This window comes from Sturnira hondurensis, unplaced genomic scaffold, assembly GCF_014824575.4.
Source record: "Sturnira hondurensis isolate 20B ecotype Veracruz unplaced genomic scaffold, ASM1482457v3 Scaffold0006413, whole genome shotgun sequence".
Taxonomy (NCBI): domain Eukaryota; kingdom Metazoa; phylum Chordata; class Mammalia; order Chiroptera; family Phyllostomidae; genus Sturnira; species Sturnira hondurensis.
The window spans coordinates 54,437,526-54,464,265 of NW_028079044.1; the positions used below are offsets into that span (position 1 = coordinate 54,437,526).

Below are 26,740 nucleotides of genomic sequence, written 5' to 3' on the forward strand. Positions count from 1 at the left end.
ACCCACAGGACCCACACTTTCTTTGCACAAAGAACATGAGAAAAACAGAATCAAGACATTAGCTTTACATTTAAAAAACCTTTATTTAGGGACAGAAAAACCATGTCAATGGTTTCTACTGGATTCTATTTCTAGAAATGAACAAACATACCCTTATAAAGAAAAAATTAGTGGGTATCATCTTTTTAAGTGCATAGTAGCTGAACATGTTTGTAATAGTACATTTCTACTATGCATGTCTATACATAATCTTTAAAGGTATAAAGATAATTTTTAAGGATTCATATCCTGGGTAACACCTACAGCTCTAAGTATTACTACTGCTACCCTATGTAAGCTGATTTTCTCTTTTTTTGCAAATTGAAACAAATGTATTGGTATTTTCACCTGTACCCTCAAGATTCTTAAATTAAAATAAACAGTTACCATATACATTGCCAAATCAAATGTTTAGTGATGTTTGAAAATAAACACAAAAGGACTGTGACCATATAAATTGAGGATCTTAACTATTAAATAGCATATGTAATAAAATTAATACAAAGCATTTAAAGATGTGCAAGTTAATCATTTATTTGCAGGTGAAAAAACAAATTCCTTTACATAAAGATACACATTTATCCTATTCAATTTGGATGCCTTTTATTTCTTGTTCTTGTCAAATTTTTAAACTTACACGAAACACTGCATAACTGGACAGTAAATCCTGTTAGCGTGGAAATAATTACTTTCTGTAATTCTCAGAGAAGAAAATAACAAACTTTAATTCATGGTCACATAGTTGGCTGGAAAAATGCCGGTCTGACCTCGAAGCTTCCCCTCCCACCAGTCGAAGTGCGACTCTGACTTCGACGTGACTGTGATTTTGTCTCCAGCCTGAAAACTCAGATCCCCTGGCTGTTGTCCTTGGAAAGAGTACAGTGCAGTCACTTCTATGGGCCGATTTGAATTGCCTAAAACAGGAAGAAATGCTCAAGTTAGTCACACTTTCACGGGAAGAACGGGGAGCATGTGCAGGTGAAATGCGAAGGCCTGGCCGAGGGGTCTGGTGCCCGGCAGACCTCCACCACAGCATCGCTCGTGCTTTGCTTCCTGGCAAAGAGCAAATGTTTGGTGATAACACCTACTGAGTGCACACCGGGCCAACTGTGTGCCGCTATGCACTTAGCGATGCATTTAGCAAATATTTGTGGTTATTACTGTTTGACTTGTGAATGACCTATGGGATACTATTATTTGCATTTTTCCTATTTTAACATGAAGTCACAGTGGCTCCATAACTCACAGCTGCCACAGGGGACTGAGGGACACTGGGTTTGCTCTGAGGCCACTGACCGGGGTTCTGGCTCGGACGTGTGCATTGTGCTGCTTTACCAGCACCCCTGCCCCCAGACTGCATGGCCACTTCCATTTCTGGGCTTGTTGGTCCTTTCTCCCAACACGAAGATGATATTGAAATGATGACATCAAGAAGCAGACCTACGTATGTTTAACAAAAACTTAGACACAATGTGTAGAATTTAATGTACTATATCAGGAAAAATACTTTGAGAATTGAGTGGTTAACATGAGTACAAGGCATTAAACGTAAACTATGCAGCTTCATGAAAATATAAAGAGACTTCCATGCACTCACTGCACAGAATTTGATTTCTGTGTCCCATGTAACTGCGTGTGAACCATGCAATTCCAGGCTTAACTGCATCTAAGCACAGATGCACTGAAAACAAGCAAATTCTAAAATCAGTTCTTTATTTGACCCTGTAGTATTGTAATAAAAATAACTGAACTTGGCCTGTAAGAAACAAAAATGGCCAACACTTTAATTAAACTCCACCGACGGAAACACTGAATGGGCGGCCACCCAAGACGGTGCTGCAGCCCTCCCCGTGCAAACCTCACAACAACTGGACAAGCACACGAGAGGCGTTCTGCCCAAATGGGTCGTCAGCCTGGGTCGGGGCCGGGGGCCTGGGGGCCTGGGGGCCGGGGGCCGGGGTGTGGCTCTTACCCACATGGGTAAGTCCTGGTAGGAGTGCACCTGCTTTCAACACTGCTTTTCACAAAGCACAGCAAAGCAAAGCAATGCTTATTTTAAAATGCATTTTAAGTTTTCCCTTTTTCCTTCAAAATCCCTTATCTTTGGAGAAAGGACTAAAATAACTTCCTATTAATATTAACCCAGGTCCTGCAGTTTGTACAACTGAACTTTCGCTGCCTTCAAATACAAACACAAAAACCACCAACCAGCCAGCCGTGGGCAGAAAACGTGTGTTCGGGTCCCACTTCTGGGCTCTGCCTCCAGCGCCCTGCTAAGATTCTGTTTCTTGTCATCAAACACTTTCCCTCAGTGCCTTTCAGAGACATTTCTAGTATTTATTAGGCACCAGAGCACGGGAGTCCTGGTCCCCACATCCCATCACTGGGCCCCTTCCCCTCAGTGTCCCTGCGGGGGACCTGCCCCTGACCCAAGCGACTCAGCTCCTGTACTTGTCAGCTCCTTGTCAAGCTGACGAACCCCTTTCACTCAGGACCCCCAAGTCCAAGTCTAATCCTAACAGTCTTTAAAGTCGAAACCTCTAGATGTGCTACTTTGGTATGAACATCTATGTGTTAGCCTCTTTTGCTCCAAAAGCATAAACTCAGTATTTTTTTGGTAAGTCATGAAGAGCTAAGCATGTTCTTCTTCATCTTGCAGAGTTTTCTCAGCGCGCCTGAGTCCTTGGCATCCCCGCCGGGCATGGCAGGTGGGGGGTGGGCAGGGGGGCAAACTCCACGCTGGCCCTCGGGGCTCTCAGGGAGTCACCTGCGAAAAGGGCCGGGAGCAGGGGCCCAGCCAGAGCAGCCGGGCCGTGAGCAAGGAGGGCCTGAACCCGCGACCCAGCAGGAAGACGTGACTTCTGTTCAGGGGCTTGGCTTAAGAAGCATTCCTGAAATATTCTTAATTAAAAAGATGGGCGCCTGGTTAACTTGATATTCTATTTACACGATTCTCCACCAGTTAATCCAGAAGGTGGGGTTCTGGGTGCCATGACAACAGACACGTGGGAAAATAAATCTGCTATTTAACAACTGTTTAACCTCTGCCCTGGATCCGGGTCCCACTCACAACTCCAACTGATTGCTGAATTCCTTCAGAGAACATTTTCTAAAGAATATTAAAGACAGATTGAAGGACTATTTTTACGGTAGAAAATCCTAGTAAGTTTTATGCAGTTGTTCCCCATAACAGTAAAAATATTTGAACTTGAAAAACAAAACTTTCCTTAAAGATATGCATGGGGCTCAAACCCGGAGAAAATCAATAAGGAGGCAGCTGCACTTCGCAGTCAGCAGACAGAGACGGGTCCCTGACCAGCGCCCGCCGCCCGGCCACGCCCCCGCCGCCCGGCCACGCCCCCACAGGCCTGGGGCCCCGCTCAGCAGCGCACCCCCCGCGGGCTCGGGCTTCTTCGGCGGCTTCCACATCACTCCCATCGCCTCAAATTCAAGCAAGGGTGAGAAGAAAAGCGTAGCATTTTTTTAGAGTCAAGTATTTCTTAAAATAATATGGATAGCCTGAAAAATCAAAGAGGTGTTTCACCCCCTGCCAGAGTAGAGTTTGTGTTGCTGAGAAGGACACAGATGTTTTTATTTACCAACTCTCTCGTGGCAGCTGGGAAGTTCAGGGTAGAGTTTGTGTTCACTTCTGTTACCTGAAAAAGAGAAAACAAGAGGGAACATTCAGAGCTTTCATGATTATAAAGTACCTAAGAATGCCAAACCTTGGCCTCGCTAAGCAGGTATCTTCAGTCCTACAATTGATAGAAATATCATTATTTTACCTGGTTTTATCAAGAGGGAATGACTGAATTAACCCAGAAAATACACCGAATACAAGGCAGATACTGCGTGTGTGACACCCACATGCCCTGCAGTGGGGCCATGGCGAACGCAGACACCTTTGCAAGCGAATGATCAAGAGTATCTGAGTAGGAAGAACCTGCAACCCCCAAGCCGACGATCTTTGAACTCCCATGCTTGCTTAACTCCTAAAATAATTTTTAAATAGCATGTATCCACTTGCTTGTATATATATTTTTATTTAATCATTGTTCTGTACAGTTTTCTGTCTTTTACTCTCATTCCAGCCCACCCCCCCCAGTGCTCCCCACCTCCCATCCCCCTCCCATCCCCCTCCCATCCCCCCTCCCATTCCCCCATCCCCCCTCCCATCCCCCCCTTAGGCCTTAGTTTTTGTCCATGTGTCCTTTATACTTGTTCCTGTGAAAACTTGTATATTTCTTAATCAACACCTAACATTTTTAACACCACATGGATTTTGTAAAGGGTGTACTTTTTAGCACGTGTCATTATCAAAATTTTAAAAAGATTTTATTTATTTATTTTTGGAGAGAGGGGAAGGGAGAGAGAAAGAGAGGGAGAGAAACATCAATGTGTGGTTGCCTCTCTTGTGCCCCCTACTGGGGACCTGGCCCACTACCCAGGCATGTGCCCTGACTGGGAATTGAACCAATGACCCTTTGGTTCCCAGGCCTGTGCTCAGCCTACTGAGCCACACCAGCCAGGGCCATTATCAATTATTTAAATGAGATAATTATATCTCATTTTTTGGATAAAAGACTCTAAATAGTGATACCCACCATCAGTCATTAAAGAAAATCAACAAGCATTTTTTTAGTGGGAAAGTATGCAATATTCATTGGTAACCTTCAAATCATGTTTCATGCCATCTGTTCCAAAGATTTCATGTTAATATGCTAATGTCATATTTTCTGAGACTTGATTTGAGCCAAACTGATGACAGACGCCGGAAGTAAGTCTCCAATGCTCCAAATATTATATTTTCCATGTAACAGTTTCTACAACAAAGATGTGTATAGACAGTCATTTTCTAAATTTTGTTTTAAGTAAATACAAGGCTCTACTAAATAATTTCTTATAGATTAAGTTATTACTGTAATCATTTGTACACAATTGATCAAAATCTTAAATATATTACAAACTTATTAACTTACTAAACAAAAGTAAAACTATTTGAAATGCATATCAGTACATGATATGAGACTTTTAAAATTAGTTGATGTTCACGAAATGACTATTTCTTATTTCTACAATGAGAAATAAGTTCAACATCAGAGCGGTTCAACATTAAATTGTTTTTTAAAAGATATAAGTGCTAAGAAAACTGACTCTTATAAAAAGTAAATAAAGCCATGGCTGATGTGGCTCAGTGGATTGAGCACAGGCCTGGGAACTGAAGGGCTGCCAGTTCGATTCCCAGTCAGGGCACATGCCTGGGTTGCGGGCCAGATCCTCAGTAGGGGACACATGAGAGGCAACCACACATTGATGTTTCTCTCCCTCTCTTTCTCCCTCCCTTCCCCTCTCTAAAAATAAATAAATAAAATGTTTTAAAAAACCTAAATAGAGGTAGAAGAAGGTATTTTATATCAATATAACAATTATTTTGTGTCCCTTTGGAGATAGAGATAAAAAAAAGAATCACAGTTATATACCATCAAAACAACAACAATACTCAAGTATTTATAAAATATTATAATATTACTACCATAACTTGTTTTGCTGATAGCTATGTGATTTTTAAAATAATAAGCAGTGATTAATATGTAAGATACAATAATATTTAATGATAATACTATACAAGGGAAACCACCTTGTTAACAAAACTATTTGCTGCTCATCAGACCATGTACCAACTCTATTGGCATCCACACTTCAAACCGAACCCCTGTTCTCACTTTTCGGGGGACCATGAAGCACTGTGTGACTCAGGATGATTTGGGTTTTTCTTACTCAAGTGGAAAAAAAGGGCAACCACTGGAAAAGGACGGAAGGCAGGGCAGACAGCCTGTCCCATTCTCGGCTGCATCAGCTTTAGAAAGAACAGCTCTGGCAGCTAGAGGTCTGGAGGCTGTGTCTGTCAAGTTATCCACGCCTCCCTGGCGGCGTTGCTGTCTGCCCTCCTGGGAGGGTTGACTTAGGTGGGCTAAGGGCATGGCCAGAATCCAGGGGGACGGGGACCTGGAGCCGGGCCGGAGCTGGGCAGACTGGGATGCCAGACAAGCCTTCTCCTGAGGCAGGTTCACTCCCGGGCTCTCCCCAGACACCAGGCTTCTTTCCAGGGACCGTGGCCACTTCCGCACACGTGCACCTCTCCTCCTGGCTGGCACGGTGTCTCCTGAGCACTGCTGCTCATCCAGGGGACCCTCACCCACTTCGATAAACCGCCACTCCCTGGTGACCTCGCTGTAAGAAAAGCAGCCTCCTGAGAGTGACCATTGTAAAAATGAGTGAGTGGTGGGGAGAGGAGTGAAGCCCAAATGGGAGCAGTGTCAACGTGAAAACCAGCTCACGAAGTCCTGGGCTCCCAAGATGTGTGGCAAAACCCATATTCAGAACTACACACCTATGAGTACATGAGAAAAACAGGCTTATCTGTTCCCATTTCATGCCAGTAGGGTAACAATCTTTGGGAGAAATGGCAAATGAGACTGACTTTGAAGACCCACCTCTTTGTAAATTGGAGTAGCATCTAAGGCACTAGAAGTTCTAACAAGCAGCAACGAGAATTTGTCTTACGCCTTTAGAAGAGGCCAAGCATTTGTTTTTCTCTAACACCCATTAGCTCTTTCACTTGACTGTAAAGCTTAACAATGTAGCTCCTTTTCTTAACAATAATACTTAATACTTGTTTAATTATAACTGCATTAGGATTGCAACAAAAATATTTACCCTGAGAGCCAGAGGTCAGCTGGCTTTGCGCCGGTTGCGGAGTTCTGGACGATGGTTTTGGAGGCAATTCTTTAGCCTGGGAGGAACAAAAAATACACATGATTTAAAAACCCTGCCCTGGCTGGTGTAGTTCAGTGGATTGAGTGCGGGCCTGCGAACCAAACAACCGCAGTTCGACTCCTGGTCAGGGCACAGGCCTGGGTTGCAGGCCAGTTCCCAGCAGGGGACGAACAAGAGGCAACCATACATTGATATTTCTCTCCCTCGCTCCTTCCCTTCCCCTCTAAAGATAAATAAATAAAATGGAAAAAGATTAAAACCCTGTTCTTAAAAGCACATAGGCATTTTCTCCTCATGACCACACGTGGCAGCTTCTACCTCAGCACCTACTAGTGAAGCTGCCTCACACTTACATGCACTGCTCTGGGCCACACTCAGTTGGGCTGGAGGACGATATACGGGTGGTGGCGGGGTGGGCCCTCGTCACAGGAAGCACACCTCGTCCAGGTACCTCTGACAATGTCTGCAGGTACACGAACGTGGTGGCTGGCAGTGACAATTCAAACTCTGTGCGACGGGACAAGTGACTGGATGCATGTTGGGGGACTAGAGGACCCCGCACTTCCAGGCCCCAGACCAGCAGCTAAGGTTCGTGTCAGTAATGGGTGTGACAGAGTTCTACCCTCCGAGCAAGGCAGCCACGGAACACAAACTGCATTTCTCCTGGAAATCTGTCAAGCCTGTGGGACGGTTTTGCAAGGCCTCCATGTCAGTGACTTTACGAGGGAGGCTAGCGGTCGCGAGGGAGCTGTTCTTAAGGACAGACTGGTCCACACCGACAAGTGCCCTGTGGCTACAAGAAGCAGAAGCCCACGGTACCAAAGCCCGCCTCTGCTCCCGGGCCGCTTTCCTCGCGTTGATTCGCTGCTCTTCGTTTTCATACTTTTCAGTGAAGGAATCCAGAATGTCATAAAGGTCTTCCGCTTGAGCAGGCCGTGGGGTATCTCCAAACAAGATGTCATAGGCTCGAATATCTTGACAATAAAACCTAGGAAGAAAAATCAAATTAAGCACATTTCTTTTGCAGACAGATCGTTTCTGGAGTTAAATCCTGTGTGTGTATTCATTTGTAAACTACTTTTCAAACAAGAAATACAAGCCACAAACCCAGGTTCAGCCCCGGAATTCACCCTCCAAGCTCATCTCTAGAGGCAACCATCAGAAATAGATTGATGCACAAAAACTAGAAAATGCACACACACACACACACACACACACACAGTCAAACCTCGGTTCTGAAGGGTCTTGGTTCTCGAACAATTTGGTTGTCAGCCAAGTTGTTCACAGAAAGAATGTGTCTGCTGCCCGACAAACCTTCGGGTTTCGACTGTCCCCAACAACCCTTTCGTGCTGGCCGGTGAGTGTCTCTCAGGTGACAGACAAGGAGATCCGGTTTTTGGACAAATTGCTTCCTGAGCCGTTTCCGGAAAAAATTAGGTTTGAGAACCACGGTTCCACTGCACAAACACGCCCACACTTTTGTAAACCCACCTGCGAGCACATCCATTTTCACAGGTTTTATTTTTGAACTTTCTCAGTAACCCTAACCTGAAGCTTTATGCCAACGCATATGCCTTTGTAATTCCTTTAGGTGTATAAATCGGCTTTGAAATTCGGTGAGATCTGCCTTCCGTGTGGAGGCCCTGGGGCTGATTAGCATGTTTGGTTTGGTTTCTCCAGAATCAGGTGAACTTTGGGAAGTCTTCCAAGGGCTAAAATAAGAACTTCCTAAATGCATGCTTAGCTTATACTTCTCAAATTTATAAAACCAGAAATAAAAACGTCCTCCTTGACTTTCTATGATGAAGAGTTAGTTTCACACACCTGTTCTTCCCCCCCATTCCTCCTGTTTTCTAGTTTATGTTCTGTGTTATCAACGTGCTGCTGGGTCCTGCATGGACTGGCCGGGGGTGCGGGGGTCTGTCTGCTGTGGACGGCCCGTCGGCTCCAGCAGGCTCACAGCTGGAGGAACCCCTTCCAGGTTCCGGAAGAAGTCCTGTGTGTTTCAGATTTCTACCTTTTTCTGGGCCACCAGACACGTTTTAGAGGAAATGTCAAAGAGCCGCTTTGGGGAAATCAGCCAGATGCCCGTTTAAAGTGGACGTTCCTCTTGGCCTGTTAGGATACATCCAAATCCATTTTTTTTTTAAGTCAAAAGTGGTGTCTACTTTGTGGAAGAAAGAGCGTAATAGCAGGAAACCTCTCACGGTGAGAAACATTCTGACGGAACCACAAGTTGTGCTTGGCATGTGCCTCGAGATGCTTGAGAAATATGTCTAATATAACACATCTGACCAGTAGAATATTATGTAGCCACTACCTTACATTTATGGTGCTTATAATGTTAAGTGGGAAAATAGGGTTTAGGATGGAATCTTATGATACAATGACATATGGCAAAACAGAAGACAACGATGCTTAGAAAATGTTGGAAGGCAGCAATGCAGAATGTGAATCACCTTTGACAGGTAAAAAGTTTCCCACCCTGTTTAACTTTTTGTGTTTTCTAAACTTTCTATAGGTACATATAATTTTGCATTGAATTTTTAAATGAACTATACACTTGGAGCCACATGCTGACTTAAGAAAAGAATATACAAAGGTACTCTGCAAATGCATGAGAACTACCATATAAATTTATGAAATATTATTTTCTCATAACAGTTTCTTAAATCAGTGAAAATTATTTGGCTTGCACTTACTTTCGATTGGTTTCTTTCCTTTCAATCAGGTAGCTGCCTTCTAAACTGATGCCGGCAAAGAGCCCTCTGGACTTGCAATACGTAAAGACGGCGGCAGAGCTTCTTAAGGCCACGTTTCCTTCTAAATTCCTGCAAAACAGGCTTTGTGAGGGGTCCTGCCCCTGACGACCACTCTGGGGAGAGCGGACTTCTGACCCGAAAGACTGACTGCAGTGGGCATAACCTTTCACTTGCGGCTGGCCTCACCTCCTGAGTGTGAGGTGGGGTGGGGAGGGGCGGGTCTGGGAGCACGGAATCCGGGGGCCACGTGGAAGAGGAGGCGCAGGGAGCTTGGTCTTCCCCTATGTCGTCCTTTCCTTAAACGGGGAGCCACACCCCCAGGGTGCAGGCCTGTGGACTCCACGCACACCGAGCACTTTTACGGGATTTAGATTTTAAGTCCCATAAAAGAAATAGTCCCAACAGAACCACTGTGTGACTTCTACGAACAGTCTGGGTCTAAATTATTTCCAAATTGCTCAGCGATCGTGAGGAGTGCTTCATCCACAGAGAAGGGAAACCCACTGTGTTTGAAACATCACCCAGCAAAGCGCTGCCATTTCAATTTTTCATAATTCAGTTTGGAAAAAAGCCTTTTCTCTCCTCATCAATGCGGCCCGTTACCAGGTAACCAAATTTAACTTGCTTTGGCTCCTTCAAAGCTTGATGTAGATTCTGTATTAAATTCCAGTAGATACCACGGCTTGCATTTCAGAATATTGTTTCTTGTTGTGTGTGCAAAGCTTCTCATTTTAACACACTGGCCATTTTTTGTAAACTTCTTTTTGGTAAGCAACCTCAAACCTCCCACGAGTTGATTCATTTGGACTCAAGTTTCCTCCTGATGCACAACAATACGTAGATTTTTAAACAACACACAGTTTTAAAAACGCTTCTATGCCCCATTGGTCAAGTGCACTTTCCAGAACTCACCTTCCCAGGGGCCCCACTGCCACAGTGAAGTTCCCTCCGAGGGTCAGGTTGCCGCCTTTCGCAAAAGCTTCTACTGCTCGGCCGTAGTTCAAAATGATAACCAGATCGGAGACCTAAAATGCAGAAACCCATCTATCTGAAAATAATCATATTTAAGTATTATTTAAAATACATGCAGATTAAAACTCACATCCACTATGTATACTGCAGTAAGCCCTTCAGTGCAGACAGAGAAAGAATGTGAGAGTCACATTTTCACTTTGACATGAGGACGTAAGTAACCAATATCTCCTCTGATAAGGATGGACCACAACCCCTCTGAGCTTTGCTGTGCCTCGCTGGGGTTCCCTCCACTGCCTACTGCAGTTGGTGACAGAGTGTCAGTGGGGTTACGTGAACCGTCACAGAACCAGAACAGGTCAGACAGGGTGGGTGGGAAACACAGAAAGGACTGCCTGCCGCTAGACACCCCCGGAAGCCAAGCCAAAGAACCCGGCAGGGCCGAGGGCCAGCACCAGTCCATGGCACAGTGTGCCTCAGTTTACATCACGGAGGCTAGAATACCAGGGAGACGCACGGAGGGCCTGCCCCCCACCCACCTCATTCCCTAAGGAAAAGCAACGAGCAGGGGGACAGGAACCTGCAAGGCACGTGGGGTGGAGAAAGCATCTGTTCTGTAGACTCGCCGGCTGTGGCAGCGCCCATGGTGAGAACAGAGCAGTGATTGATTGAAAGTAGTTGCCTGCTGAATGAGAGACAGGGTGGCCGCACGACAGAGACCCCCGTCTGAATCCCACCTGTCGCCTCAGCGACTGATGCTGCTGCAGGCTGTTCCTGCACAGATGCACCCTCGGCGAGGGCAGAGCCATGGGCAGAGTCATGGGCAGGGGCTGGCTGGGCTGGCTGGGCCGGCTGGATGGGGCTGGGCTGCTGTCGGCTCCTGCACCTCAGACAATGGGCCACGTTGCTTTGGGAGGATGCACAAGCATCTCACTTTATAGAATGTTTACTTTAAATCTTTCTATCACATTTACTGGATGCTGGGTGTACATTTTACAGGTACTTGTCTTTCAAGGCTGTTAACAGGCACTGTGGCCCCAAATCCAGTTCCCACAGACTTGTTGTGGCGATGCTCCCATTGGTCTTTGCTGTGTCAACTGCACCGACGTCACCATTACTTAGTCTCTCACCACTCAGAAAGGAATATTCTTTGAGACAGACCCCAAAGACCATTTCAGCCTCGAGGAGTCCGAGGGGCACGGACAGAGGGGTCCCCAGACTAGCCCCCGTGGCCAGAAGGGGCCGGGAGGGGGGAAGCACACTGTGCTCTTCAGGAGACGGCTGCCCAGGAAGAAAGGACTGGAATCGGGAAGAAAACAGTCTGAGGGTGTTGGGACATCACGTGAGCGATGAAGCAGCAGAGGAAAGATCCACCCCTCGCCCCGGAGCTCCGCAAAGGAGCGCCCAAGTGTAGTGTCTGGTCCAGCCCAGAAGGAGCCTCAATGCTTAGGAGCTGAGTTGTCCATCTGGTGAATCTGAAGGAACTTGAGTATCAAACGTAACAAAACTGGATTTTGCCACAAGTGCCGACGCAGCATCAGGCCATCACACCGGTGCACTAACTGAGCCCACCAAGGAGAAAAATAAGCCGTGAACTGCCAGGTGTATGCCAGGTTTGAGCCCGTCGGTTCTACAGATGTGCTAAAGATGGAAACGCAATGAAAGAAACACATTCTACTCTAAAGGAGAGAAAAGGAGGAAAAATGGCAGCAGTGGACAGTTTTAGGTAGAGAGTTGGGGGAATCAGGGAACCATTTCCACAGGTGGTAAGAGAAGAACAGGAGGAAACCTCTCACTTTCACGTGTCCAGTTTCCATTGCTTTTGGAGAAAAGAAGATGGTGTGTGTGACATCTGCCACTCACCTCAATTCCGACCTCGAATCCCCCGCCGAGCCCCGCGATCCCGATGGCCGAGGGTGCGGACCATTCTGGCGGAGAGAAACACGTTACTCCTCCATTAAACCACCGCGTGGGTGTTGGAGGGAAGATGCTAACACGAGAGTGAGTGCGCCTCTTTTCAAAACAATAAAAATTCGGCATTTTCCTCTATGTTTTTAAATGTTCTTTATATATAATTTTTAATTTAAAAAATGTGAAAGGTAGACTCACAAGTCCATGTTGTCTAACCTTCCTCAGTAAAGATGCCTAACACCAAGCTATTGAATTCTCCCCAACTAAAAATAGATAGCATTGGATAATTTCAACAATCAGTATTTTATATTGTTTTACAAGATAATTGAGCAGTAATTCTAGTCTTCACTTAGATTTTTATTACAGACATGAGAGCAAAGGCTTGAAAGAGCTGACACAGCCGCTCGCTCGTAGGGGTAACACTGCCACCGTGTCCCTGTTCTGCGTTTCCGAGGGCAAAGCTGTTCTGACGGCCTTGTCCCCAGGAGAAGCACAGGAAACGGGCTGTAAAGTCAGGTTGAGTTTCCAGTAAAATGAATTCCCTTACAATTGGAAACTAAGTGCTTTCCATTTGCCATGACATAGAACACTGCAGGACTACTGCAGGCTTATTTTTTCTGATCTGGAAACAGGCAAAACAAGCCCAGAAGCAAACATGAACTTGGTTGGGGGAGGGCGAAACTGTCCAGATAAAGCAATTTCCTTCAATGCTTATTAGCTTCTAAACCCACTGTCCTCCCTGCACATGTACCAGATGGTGAGTGTTGCTCGGGTGTGTCCAGCACGGACCTGCTCGGTTTAGAGGAGTTTTGATCACAGAAGTTAGTGTCTGTGACACCACCAAAGTGATCTCCCATTTCCTGGGTTAGGAATTGTCTCCGCCCCACCCAGCAGGGACCCGGGAATTTTCTGTGCCTCTTTTGGGCAGCTTTCAAACGACCCAGTGCAGGGGCTACTGGGCAAGATAGGGGAGAAATGTGGGTATTTACCCCAGTAGGAAGGACCCCCCCGCACCTGTGCGGGGTGGCCCTGTCCAGGGCCGAGGACTTTTCACAGGTGTGGGCTTGCCTGGTGGGGACGCCCTCTGGACATGCCCCCACTCTGGTCGTGCAGCTGGGAAGTCCGCCCATACAAACTTGGGCAGAGCTTGAGATGAAGACAGTCCCGTTGTTTTGGTGTCACAGCTGGGGACCGAGCCCTGCGAGCGGAGCCCCAGCTTTGGAGAGACTCTCCCTTCTCTGGGGAAAGCTCTCGGGGAGCCGTGGGCCTGGCCTTGCTGGTCCAAGGCAGGGCCCACAGACACCTGGACGTGGCTCCCATCAACGAATGTCCCACTGGGTGTCTAATGAAAAGTAGTCTTTACACAGAGACATGTTCACTTATGTGACCGAACAGCAAGCATTAAACTGGTATAAAAGCATTTCAGCTGTTCAGGGCACACCTACATACATTTTAAATATTGCCACAGCCTGGCTGGTGTGGCTCCGTGGGTTGAGCACAGGCCTGGGTTGCAGGCCAGGTCCCCAGTAGGGAGGTGCGTAAAGGGCAACCACATGTTGATGTTTCTTTCCCTCTCTTTCTCCCTCCCTTCCCCTCTCTAAAATGAAGAAATAAAGTCTTTAGAAAAACAAACATAAATATTACTAGAAATGCTGGTTCTTTGGATTCAAGGCAAAGATACTTTGATTTCATCTCTGAAAAACCATAGATTTCATGGCAGAAAGTGGAACAAAACCAGATCGATCTCCACATGATTCTGCTCTGGGGGAGTTTGTTAAAGCCACTCCTGCAGGAGCCCGGGGAAGTGTCCTGATGGCTCCCACTTCCTCCTAAAAGTACATGAAACAGAAGGAAACTGTCGTACCATGACACTGAGGAACAAGAACTCACATTTAACAGCAGAATGCAAGTTTTGTCATGTTTAGTATCTGCTCTGTGACAGATCCACAGACGTGTGCCGGACAAAGCCAGGTCCACCCGGGTCCCATCTGGTGCCTCAGAGGAGCAGAGAGAGGGGCCCTTGAGGCGACCGTTTGGGGCGTGGGAAGCCTGCCACTCTCCTGGTGGAGCATGTGCACATGGAAACTGGGGAAAGGAGTGAGGAGTCCCCGCCTCCCACCTGAAGGAGCGCCACTCACTTCCATCGGGAAGACGCGCCAGCACGATCCCGCTGCCTCCTCGGGCGGTCACCAGGAACCCTGCTTTGATCACCGACAGGACCGCGAGGCCCTTGGCTTTGGCAATCACGTGGGCTGCCGGGGTCAAAGACAGGGACAGGTAAGCAGGTGTAAGCAGATTCCACACACACATGCGCGTGCACACACACGTGTGCTGGGCAGATTCCTGGTTCTCACACGAAGCCCAGTGGTGCCCCAGAGCCTCGAATGAAACTAGTCCCAGGACTGGTGGGCCGTGGCGACTCCCACCTGGGCTTTCTTGTTGCTTTTGCAGATGTGACCCCAGTAGGTGCTCAGAGACCCCACAACTGAAGAGCAAACGAGACGTGTCTGGGTGCGGTTTCTCTGAGGTCCAGTGGCCGGACAAATCATTGGAGACTTTGATTAATTTGGAACACAATTCATAATTTAAATAACAAGCCAGTATTTTCAAAGAAATGGCAATTTCTTTGTGCTAAGGAGAAAGTCTGAAATGACCCGGCACAACTTTGACCTTGAAGTTGCGCAGTTCACCTTTTATGACTATGAAAATCCAGACTCAGAAATGGAAAATGTAGTGGTTTGTGCACTTTAAGACATTTTTAACTTTACGAGACGATCTGTCATAGTATTTGAGTGCACTGGAAATAGAATTCAACTTATGAAATATTGGCCCATTCACATTTCAGGGAAGTACATACATAAAGAGCCTCACTGTTCTTTGGGTTTATTTACATAATACTATGTATTTCAAATGACAATGAAAAACTAAACAGTGGAAATCATTTTAGAACCTCAACTTTATTTTTAACATAATTTAATATCACTTCAGCTAAATGTTCTGTCAAGGATGTCAAACCAAAGACTACTCAAATACACGAAAAAGGTTTCATAGGTGTCCCCAGAAAAACACTAAATTTCTGATACAGTTATGCACATCACTTCCAGATGTAAATTAACACATTAATGCATAATCTCCAAGATACTTCATCAGAGAACATGAAGAACTTTCTATGCAGAACATCTGGGGAGTGGTTCGTGAGTAAAGCTGGCTTCTTAGGTGGAAGTCTAGCAAAGTGCAGCTTAGTTTCGCACTTGAAAATGTTATAGACACATTGTGACAAGGTTGAGAGCTAAACTCTACGTCAGGTAGGTTCATCTTTACCACCACGGGTTGGCAATCTCCCTCAGCACCCCACATGACAGTCTCACTTTTAGCTTTGGTAGTTAGTTCCACTGCTATTTAGAAACACAGACACAGCAAAAGCATGTGTTTTACGATGAACACATTTCATGCTTTGGAATAGTGTTACCAAAAATTCAGGTTCAGTCTTTCTGGTTGAGCTTTCAAGTACTAAAGGAGTGCTCTCACACCTGCGTGTGCACACTAGTCCCTGGAGAGCATGTGAAAATGAGGGCGCAGCCCACCCGCCCAGAGGGCCAGAGCGCCCTGAGGACCTGGATTTCCAGGAAGCCCCCCCACCGCACTGGGAGTGGCAGGGTTTTCGAAGCCCTGTTTTCTTATGGTGGCTGAACCCAAACCATAATTAATATTATTAACATCATGAAAACAACAAATTTTTAAATGTTTGGACGCCTATTCTGTTAAATAGCTTCAGAAAGTGTTGCTCCAGAAGCTGAGCTTCGTTACCGCAGGAGCAGAGGCAGGCCCTGCGGTCACTGAGAGGGATTCCTCCGCCACACGGCCCGCCCGGCCACGTCCCCACGTGCGTCTCCGCCGGTGTGGCGCACGTTCCACGCAACACCCCTCAGAAATAACTGCTGGTGGCTCATCTGGGACCGGGACTTAGGCACAGGCCTGACTGCATGAGAATCACACCAGGAGGGTCTCAAAAATCTGCGCCCCAGAAACACTGGTTTGGGGGAGGGTCTGATTCAGCAGGTTTGGGGGAGTTATTTTCACAGCCCAGGAACACTGATGTGCAGATGTTTAGAGACTCATTGATTAATGACCTCCTAAATCACTCTGAACTGTAAGTAGCTAGAAAGAAATAACACAAAAGTTAAAATTTGTTTCTGAGATTAGCTAGTGCATTTGCAAGGGCAGCTTGTAAAGTTCTCAGACATGGAGGACAAGGACAGGTGAGTGCAGGTAACGGCCCAGGTGGAGGGCACAGGGCGTGGGGCAGGCGAGGGAGTGGGGGTGGGTGGCGCCGCCAAGGGAGGGAGGTGCTCCGAGGACTGGCAGCCCTCAGGGGCTCAGCGGCCGAAAGTCAAGGAAGGCAAAGCCCAAGTTAGAACACAGAACAGTTTAGAAGTGAACAGTGTACATCTTAGTTACCTACCAGGGATGATCTTATCAGGTCCGTTTCTGGAAGTTATTTCTGTGAATTCTCTTAGAATTTTAGCAGCCTTTTTTGCTTCTGATTTCAAATTGGAAGGTATAGGGTTATTCACTAAAACATTAAAAAAAGATTTTAATGCAAAAAATCTACTAAGCAGAAGTTAGAAATTTACTGTAATTTCATTTTTCCCATACACAATTAAGTATTAACAAATCATGCCCTACCAGACACAGAAAATGAACTGGAAATACTCAATTATTCATTGTTTCACCTCTATATTCCTAATAAATTAAATCCACTTGGAGGTTAGGGAACCCTTAAACATCTCAGAAATTATAAAATCATGGGATTCTAAAGGATCTCTCCAATCTCCCAATTATGTCCAATCTAGTCCAATCTCGCAATTATGTAGGTTCTCCCCATAATTCTTAACTCACCTCAATACTACTAAAAACATTAAAATATTAAGAATTTTAAAAAGATATATTTTATAACTGACTATAATAGATAACAATATTTGATATAGTTGGCTACTTTTGCCCAAAATGTTTGAACTGTCTTTGTAGATTTTCCTTATTAGTAAAATTCTGGGACACTCAGGAATTGAGGGATTTCTCCAAGTCACAAGGCTCGCATTCATTTGTGTAGCGCTTTGCCTTCAAATATTGCTTGTGTGGCAGCTAAAAACTGCTAATACTTTTCCTTCCACTTTCTGACTTCTTCTGGCTGGGCTGACGACCAAACGAGCAGGGACAGTGACAGGAGGAAGTCCAGGTGGAACATGTGTTGGGGGGGGGGACTCACATGGGTGTGAACACTCCATGGAAGTCCCCGAGACACTGGGGCAGCACTGGAACACCACATTTCGGGGGACGGAGTGCGGGGTAGGGGTGGGGATCACGTCTGGGAGGTGAGGACGGGCGATGCACAGGTGGCTGAGGGAGCACACTCATGGCAGAAAGACCCTGGCTGGGCGAGCCTGAAACAATGGGACACAGGGCCGCCCCGCTGACAGGCCCCGCCGGAAGCCCGTCTGTCAACCACACTTAAGTGAAGTTGGGCTAAGGCTGCGTCTCCCTTCCGGAAGCGCGCTTCTCTAACCTCTTGGGCAAGAAAGTGGGGGGCAAAGTTCTCTCTGGGTCTCATTTCTTAGTAAATAGCTTAAAATCAATATCCCAAAAGGGTAGCTTCAGGGAGGCAGAATGTGGCCCCTGCACTGAGGACCATAAGCTCCTGACCAGGCTCACAGGGCCCTTCCAGCTCAGGAGCACAAGGGGCGGGTCCTTCCCTGTCCCAGGACAGGGTGTGAGCGCAGGTAGCTAGTTATTACTAAGGGAAGGAAGAAGAGGGAACTAGACATGATTGAACTTAATGATGTCTGCTTGAGGTTATTAGGAGCACGAGCCTGCTTGCTTCCCCGGAAGTTCCAGCTTCATACTCTCCCTAGGGAGCCATGGGTGTGTCCCCACATGCCCGGGGAAGGGACAAACATGGGGAGGGACAAGCCAGTGAAGGGGGAGGTGAGCCAGAAGGGCGACCGTACAGGCCCGTCAAGGGGTCTGCTGGTCGGGGGTGGACCCATCAGAAGCCCCAGAAAGCTTGGGAAGGCGACTGGTTATTCTGAAAAAGCTCCTGGCCCTTCCTGAGCCTGAGGTAGTGTGACCCCAGAGAACAAAGCCCCTCCCTCCTCCAGTGACAGCCAGCGTGTCCCTCTGTGGTAGCCACTCGGGGGCAAAGACACCAGGAGACTTACTGTAAAACCTGCTGCTCAGCCCATCGAGCGAACGCCTCACTGTGCAGACTGTGACTCTGGCTCTGAAAGTTCCCTTGGCCGATTTTCATTCCCCCATTTTGCTGATTATGTTTATGATGTTCTTTAAATCCTTGAGCACATTGTACAAAGTGCTCTTACGTCCTTGTCTAATTGCATTACGCCTGTTCTTCTTGGGTTTGCTTCTCACTGATTTGTCTCCTACCTATGAATTGCATTTTCCCGCTCCCACCCCTTGCTGGTAAGAGTGGGCGGTTGCTACAAGTTGGGAACCTGGCAGGTTGTCACTGTGCAATTCGCTTTTTGTCTCTTTAATGCCCTCTGTTCTCCAAATCTGCTTTGCAAACACCCTCCCCAAACTCACGCCATCTCTTCCATCCACCCAGGACCCATGTCCTGGGACCCACTTGCCTGCCGCCCCAAGACAGGCGCGCCCCTCATGCGGTGCCCAGTTTCCCATTGTTTACAGGGACCGGCCACTCCAGAGGGCTTCGCTTTCCTTCGCCCCAGCCCTTGGCGGGCGTTCACCGTCTTCTCTGGCGAGTTATGCTGATGGTCTTGTCAACTGGGTCACAGCTTCTTCAGCCTTCCTCTCCGTGTACGGGGCATTTCTCCGGGTCTTACTGATCTACATATTACAGGAATTAACGCCTTTTCTACAATGTGAGTTACAAATGCTCGTTTTCTGCTTGCCACTTATCTTTTGAATTTTCTTATGATGATCTTTCTGCTTTTTTGTCTTAATGAAATAAAATTCATCTTCTAAGTCTTAACAAGAGTTTTACCTAAAGAAAGTAGTTAATTCTCAAATTCATATGGAAAAATAAGCAACCAAGAAAAAGGAGGAAAAATATGTTAAGGTAGAACAACGAGGGGACAAGCTCTGCTAGGCGCTCTGTGATAAAGCCCCGATGATTGTAGGTGCAGATGTAAACAGAAAAATCGAAGTGACAAAGTAGAAAACCCAGAAACTGACCAGATACACTGTATGCGATGATTTAATAATGGTAAAGACAGCACCTCGAATCACTGTGACAAAGCTCTACGTGCAGCAATAGTGGTCTTTTGGGGAAAAGAAAAAACAAGAAAGATTCATCCACAGATTCATGTTACATAAAGATAAACTCTAAATTTATCGACATTTTAAAATGCCAAAAATCAAGCCATAAAAGACCCAGGAATTGTTGGAAAATTACTCACCAAATCAATACTGTAAAAGGCCCAAGTATGACAATCTTTCTATAGTTTTAAGTGATCAGAAATCATGGCACAAGCACATTGTAAAAAAGGAGGAGTATGAACAGAACTGTACCAAAGGGGGGAAGCGTTCAGGCTCCAAAGAGCCGGTTCTGCGGCTGGCATTTCCGTATTCCACCGATTCCTCTTGCGACTGCCTCCCTTTCTGGCTTTTACCATCCACTGTTGGATGGGGATTACCCTGAGATGAGAACTTAAGAGTTGGACATGCAACTTCTTAAAGGTTTCATGACATCACCGAATAGCTTTCTAAGGCACTCCCCAAGTGCAGGATGGACCACTGGACACACATGGCCGGGGGGTTCCCGCTGCCTCTGTGGCTGTGCAGTAGCTCGGGCACCAGAAGGATGGCCCCCGTGCCCGAGGCCACCTGAGTGAACTCGGGGGTACTAGGGGCTTCTCCCCTTTGGTTCGCTTTTCCTGTTTTGCACATTTCCTGGCCACGTTCTCAGCCAATTTTTCTGGTGTCATACCCTTTTCATGTATTACCTTAGTTATATCACTATGATTCAGCACCGTCTCTCCTGGCTTTCTGTTTTAATCATCTTTCCATCTGCTATGGTGGCCAAAGGTCTTCACTAAGAAGCGACACAGCTGCTACTCTGCATTTCCTTCCAGAGCTTTTCCTTTACATGAAATATCTGAGCCGCCTCCACCTTATGTTGGTCTAGGATGTGAAGTAAGACTCCAGTGCTTTTACGTGTATTTACAAGACAATTTATTGACTGCTCTATCGCATTTCATGAAAAAGACCACCTCCATGACAAGAACCACCCAAGAGTATTCATGTGCACACACATGGGGTGGGCAAAAGTATGTTTACTCACAGCTGTGTGCATGTGAACACAGTCTACCCCTGTATTGTTTTCCATGCAAACAACTGTGAACCTGCCTCTGCCCACCCCTGTGCATTAAAAACCTATGAGGAAACGTAGGCATTTGCCGCCCACTTTGTTGGGGCACCACTGCGAAGGGGGGGCCCTGCTGCTCACCCTGAGTGTGGGGAGGGCGCCCTGGGCGCTGAGTGGCAGGTTGGGCAACCTGCAGCCCAGTCCAGCCACCTTGGGCTTGGGAGGGAAGAACCATTTCTATGTGTCTGGTGGCTGAAAAGTTAAACAGATAACAGGTTGTGGGAAAACACGTTTTTAAAGATGAAATAGGTAAAATCACATCCTAGGTCAGCAGTAACAGCTGGACTTCTGTGACCTATTTTGATGACAAGAAACAATTTGAACCAGGAGCTGCAAAATGTCCTCCCATAAAGATTAGTCTTCTCATCAGCAGACTTGTGTTAAAAAAAATTTCACCCTGGCTGGTGTGGCTCAGTGGATTGAGCACAGGATGAGAACCAAAGGGTTGCGGGTTCAATTCCCAGTCAGGGCACATGCCTGGGTTGCAGGCCAGGTCCCCAGTAGGGGGCGTGTGAGAGGCAACCACATATTGATGCTTCTCTCCCTCTTTCTTCTTCCCCTCCCCAATAAAGTCTAAAAATAAATAAAATCTTAAAAAAATATTTAATGATGTTTCAGTTTTCATAAAAAAAAAAACACAGAAGTTTAAGCCCAATACATGTCCTATCTACCCCTTTAAGGAAAAATATTGCCAACTTCTGACCTCTTGAAATATTCCTCAAGATGCATTTTAAATGCTGCTTCCACATGAAACCATGTGACACAGCCCCTCCCAGAACTGAAACCTTGGCAGGGCCACCTCCACTGCTGGGCATTCGGGTGGCATGACAGGGTCCTGAAGGGTGGCCCGGTCCTGAAGGGTGCTCCCGGCTCAGGATCACTCTCCTGGGGCAGCCAGGCAGTTTCTGCACTTCAGCCCCCACACAACACTCAGTGCCCTGAGGAGCAGGGACAGACCTGCCCCGGGTCTGGTGACATGGCCAGGTAGGACGCAGCAGCCACGTTATGTTTAAGATGCTACCTGAGGCTGCCGTCAGGCACCTGAGCTGCCTCCACAGAGGGAAGCGCACTCTGACCAGCCAGCCTCCCTTCAGGGTCACCGGCCCTCCCCAGGGCTCTCTCTTCTCTGCAGCCTCAGGCCTGTGGCTTTAAGTGCCATTTATGCCTGATGATTCTCCAAGTTTCATCTACTCTTTAACCTTCCTCTAAATTCTAGACCCCCAACATCAGTGACCTGCTCAGCCCAAGAATCAGGTGAGCGTCTCCCATGAAACACATGCAAGCGTGATGGGTCTCCCCAGTCTCCCCCGCAGGCAGGACCCACCCATGGGAACGCCCGCTGCACCGTGGGCTGACTGGGTGGCTGTTTCTCTTGAGCTTCACTAGCATGTGAGCACACGGACTACCTTGTTAATTGTGGTTTCACCAGCACAAGCCATAATGGCCTGTAGTCACGGGACAACAAATATTTGTTAAATGGGTAGAGTATTTATGTGGCTTTGGGAATTAAATCCCCGTGGGAACTAGGAAAGGTCTGTTTAAGAAGGAAACCGGACAGATCCACAAGAGAGCTCGCCGGCAGCAGAGTGCCCCTGCCCCTCCGTCTGTGGCACTTCCCAGACCTTGAGAGACAGGAGGGCCGGAGGGAAGCAAGCTGCAGATGCTAGTGTCCTGCCCTGAGAGAGTCCCTTCCGGGCCCTCCCCGGAAAGGGGGAACAAGACCAAACAAACCCTGCAGAGTGGGGCCAACCAAGACAAGATAAAGCCTGTAATGCAAGATGGCGCCACTCAGTGTCAACCAAGACAGCTGAATCATGGTCAGCCATGGCACTGGGCACTCTGGTTCAAGAAGGCAGCTGCCTAAGTCACACCAGGCGCCCAGCCAAAGGCCTGCCAGGGCGGCACACCCAAGATATGGGCACACAGATGTGCCTGCAGGGAGGCCACGCCTACTGATCCAGCACTGGGGCTCGTGGCCCTGAGCCACGGAATTTCCCAGCTCAGTCGGGTGCCGAGAACATGGGTAGAATGGAGGTGGGCTTCAGAGCCACCACTGAGACCGCAGACCGCCACGCACCAAGGGGCTGCCCCACGCAGTGCTGATCCCCGGACAGCCGTTGCTGCCGGAGGTCTGGTGCGGCCAGAGCCTGGCCCCGCCGGACAGAGGACCTCACTCGTGCCACTGCTGACCTGGCTCTGGAGATGCTGCCTCATAAGATACTGAAGGCTCCCTTGCCCACCACACCGCAGACTGGAACCAAAGACTGAGACTCTGGGACTCGGGTTCGTGCCCCTCGATCCTCTCCTGTGATGCTATTACTGATTGTTTCTGAGTGATTAGGACTATTAGGTTAGTGTGGATCCGGATTAAACCTGCATTAATAAAATCAGAGTGAATGGCGCAGTCACCTGTGTTGTCTCCCTGTTACTTCTTGGTGCTGGTGTCACCCGTAGGACTGGTGGTCGTACAGGCGGCTCAGCACTTTTGGTTCCTGAGGTCCAGATTGAACGACCCCAGTGAGACTGGTCTGGCTTATAGGAAAGACCATGTCACAAAACACACGCTCGGACCCAAATACCCGACCAAGGACACCAGTGAGCAGTGCTCCGGGAGCCCTCAGGCAGCCCAGCGGACGGGATGAGGGCAGCTCGCCCCCGAGTCCCTCCAGCTGCAAGGCCCAAGGGCGGTCACAGCGGTGCTCACAGGGAACTCTGCTGTGCTGCGTGGAGCTGCAAGGTCAGGCCTTGTGAACACAGCAAGGACTGGCAGCGCCCCCAGGGTCAGTGATGCCTGCCGACTGAAAGCAGATCTGAGTGGGCAGTGAGCAGCCAGGGAGCCTGCAGGCCTCAGAGCCCGACCAGCAGCCAGAGCAGAGCCCTGTCTCGGCACCGCCCAGCCCGTGTCACTGTGGATGGGCGTTGGCAAGACTGGTCACGGGGAACACACCACTGTGCTCAGCTGAACCACGGAAGAACCTGGCTAACTTGTTTGAATAGTACAGATTCCATTAAATTTGTGATAAAATCATACTGCCTGGTCGTAGTTACATACAGTGACTTTCTGTCAGAGCCTACAACTATCAACGTAGATGTAAGCTGCAACCCTGCTCTCGGCACCCAGTCAGGGCTTGCCCTCCACCCCTACCACCCACAAAGTACAGAGCATGCCTGATCGAACGTGGCCGAGGTGGTGGAGACAGAGGTCATACCTGAAGAAGCCCCTTAAACTCTAAATCGTACTAGGTGTCTGAACAGTCATAAAAGTCCTAAGTCTTCTGAATTCCAAAGCAAATTCTCTATAAACACTCAAGTTTCCTCCCGGCAGGAAGAGAGCTGCCAAACCTCAAGCTAAGAAACTTAGAGGTGAAGTTTTCTTTAAAAAGTAATTAAAATATTTGGAAAATTTTATAGTAAGGTTATTTAAGAGAAGTTTATAAAATAGTAGGGAGAAAAACTCTTACTTTGGAAACCTCCAAAGCTGGAAATGGGTTTAGGCTGTGGAAATGATTCACACATTGATCACAGACAGTGAGCTCAGGCTGAGGGCAGGGGGGTGGGGGGGGGGGCGGTGCAAACGGGGACATTAGAACCCTACTTGGAGTAAACTGCAGTGGGGGTGAGAAAACTGATGGTCCCCAATCCACCTCCCGCCAAGGGTCTGGAGTGAGGCAGGGGAGTGCAGGGCTCCCAGACCTTCTCCCACCAACAGGCACCTTTATTTTTCTCAGTGCACTCTGTCATGGGAAGGGCACCTCTAGGTAAAGGCTAGAAGTTTAGGAATTTGGCTTTCTGAATTTCTGTTAATTAGATGTTAATGAAATTATTAAACCTTAAAGTTTATATGAAATAGAAGTTATCTCACTAAACTGATAAAATCCCAACTAAAATAAAAAAAAACTAAAATGGTACAAAGAAATATTTAGAATGAGTTAAAGCCTAGCCAAAACAAAAGAAACTTCATCTATGTTATCTTTAAAGTGGCTTTTAAAAGTTAGCTCAGAACTTTTAGTAGAACATCAGCCACAAACCCCACTGCCTGGTAACTAGGGCCATTGTTTGTGAAACCAATTCTTATCTTTCATCCTTGGAATAACTGCTTCCTTTGATTGAAGAGACAAGTTGTCTGTTCTAGAAATCAAAACCGGTCTCTCTGGTCAGATCATTAACTTTCCTAATCCAAATTCCTAACTCAAACTTTAAACAAAACTGATCATTTGAATGCAAACGTTCCTGTGGCCAGGGCTGCTTTTCCCATCCCCAGGTGCAGACAGGGACAGAGAGCAGGGAGTGATGAGAAACAGAGCTTCCAATGCAAGGAAACCTTTCCCTCTCCCCAAACTGAAGCTCACATGACCCTGGCTGGGAGCAGGGGTACGTGTCCATGCTGCCAGATCAGCTGGCGTGAAAATGGATCTTCCCAAGATAACAAAAGCCCAGTGTCGTGCTGCCAGCAAGACAAGGTGTCGGGGGACTTCTATGACCACCACCAACCAGCCGGGCACACCGTCCTCATTCCCTTTGACCCGCATCAACTTCCTTTCCTTTGGAAACACCCCACTTCCCCCTTATTTCTAAAGAGTGAGAAATCTCCTGAGAACAATGATTTCCTAAATGGGATAAAAGCACCGAATTGACCTTGATGAGCCAAGATTTCTCAAACTGTTTTTTTCAATGTCACAAAAGATCAGGGGTAGTATTTGCACATTCTACAGAAATTTTGTTTAAGTAGGACATTAGTAACCCAAATAATGAACCCTCCTGAAACAGGATGAGCAGGGCGAAGCTCTCACTTGTTCGGATTACTGTAATCTCCAACGGGGCCACCGTTCCAGCGACCCCAGAGCGGCCGCACCACAGGGGCCCAACACCCCTAGGAGTTCTGCGGGGCGCTTCCTACCATCCTGATGAACAGCTTGCTAGGACAACTCCTGGGCCCCTCGGATGGGAGCAGGGTCCCAAGTGTGTGGCCTGTGTCCTTTCCAACCTTGGCAGCAGCAGTGGCGACCCTGAAATACTGGTTGAAATGGAGTGGGAATGGCAAGTCTCCACCCAATAGGGAGAACCTCATTTTCTCATCGTCAGGTACCAGTGGAGCAGTTTCTACCTGTTCCAACAAGGGAGAGCCACCACCTCGTAAGGGGTCCGCGCCGGCTCTTCTGCTCTCAGGCTTCAGACTGTTTGGCTCAGGGCGGGGTCTCGCTTCCTTTCCTTCGGGGACCCCCACCACACACGTCACCCCACCTTTCTGCCCCCACGACTCAAGCACACGCCAAAACCAAACCACCACGCAAACTGGAACGAAAAAGACACCAATCCGAGGCCTTTCACATATTAGGTACTTAGAAATAAGAAAAACTGCAACCATTAAAATGAAAACTTCAGGAAGAACTATTCTGTGAATCGGAACACCTGGGATGAGACCCGAATCAAGGCGCTGTGGTGGGGGGGCACCGAGGGATGTCGCCCCTAACTTGTGACAGTTCCCGGTCCACCAGCGTCCAGGGATGCGCCACGCGGAAAGCCCCGGGAGCGTCCTCTCTCTCACCACTGACCCGCTCTAGCAAAACTTTTCTGGAAGGGGAGGAGGAGGCCGCGACTCCGGGACAGGTTCGGCGGCCCGGCCGACGCCCGTACTCACTTGTGACCCCAGCCCGGCCCGCTCCGGCGCCCCTCGAGCCGCGGACGCCCAGCCAGGAAGAGGAAGGGCGCGCTCCTCCCGGCTCCGCCTCCCAGCTCAAGGACGGCCCCGCGGCGCGCACCTGAGATAGGTAACGTGGGGCAGGAGGCGCTCGACCCGGGGGCTGGCAACTGGGGAAAGCCTGTGCCCGACTGCGTCCCTAGGTGCCTCTAGCGCACCCTGCGTTTTTAGAACTGAGAC

At 47.9% G+C, this 26,740-nt stretch overlaps 1 protein-coding gene across 3 annotated transcripts; it reads right to left on the minus strand.

The window, feature by feature from the left end:
* Nucleotides 1-197: 197 nt before the first annotated feature.
* On the minus strand, nucleotides 198-26,615 carry SH3YL1 (SH3 and SYLF domain containing 1). 3 transcript variants are annotated; one of them, XM_037048649.1, is made up of 10 exons: nucleotides 26,501-26,615; nucleotides 16,924-17,034; nucleotides 14,600-14,713; nucleotides 12,414-12,478; nucleotides 10,491-10,603; nucleotides 9,519-9,647; nucleotides 7,636-7,804; nucleotides 6,757-6,832; nucleotides 3,639-3,695; nucleotides 198-953 (listed from the first exon to the last, which is right to left on the minus strand). In XM_037048649.1, coding segments are annotated over exons 1-10 (1,026 nt in total). In that variant the 5' UTR covers nucleotides 26,502-26,615; the 3' UTR covers nucleotides 198-762. The 3 variants fall into 3 exon arrangements, with proteins under 3 accessions (XP_036904544.1, XP_036904543.1, XP_036904545.1); XM_037048648.1 differs by lacking the exon at nucleotides 26,501-26,615 and adding an exon at nucleotides 24,324-24,393; XM_037048650.1 differs by lacking the exon at nucleotides 26,501-26,615 and adding an exon at nucleotides 18,677-18,754.
* Nucleotides 26,616-26,740: the final 125 nt, after the last annotated feature.

What these genes read in the sequence shown, in the direction of transcription:
- SH3YL1 (XM_037048648.1), bottom strand. Translation starts at nt 24,378, where the DNA reads ATGTGTGAATCATTTCCACAGCCTAAACCCATTTCCAGCTTTGGAGGT. An exon ending in GATTCGAGGTCGGAATTGAG is followed by an intron (nt 10,604 to 12,413) that starts GTGAGTGGCAGA and finishes TCTGCATTTTAG; the next exon opens with GTCTCCGATCTGGTTATCAT. An exon ending in GCAGTGGGGCCCCTGGGAAG is followed by an intron (nt 9,648 to 10,490) that starts GTGAGTTCTGGA and finishes CCTGTTTTGCAG; the next exon opens with GAATTTAGAAGGAAACGTGG.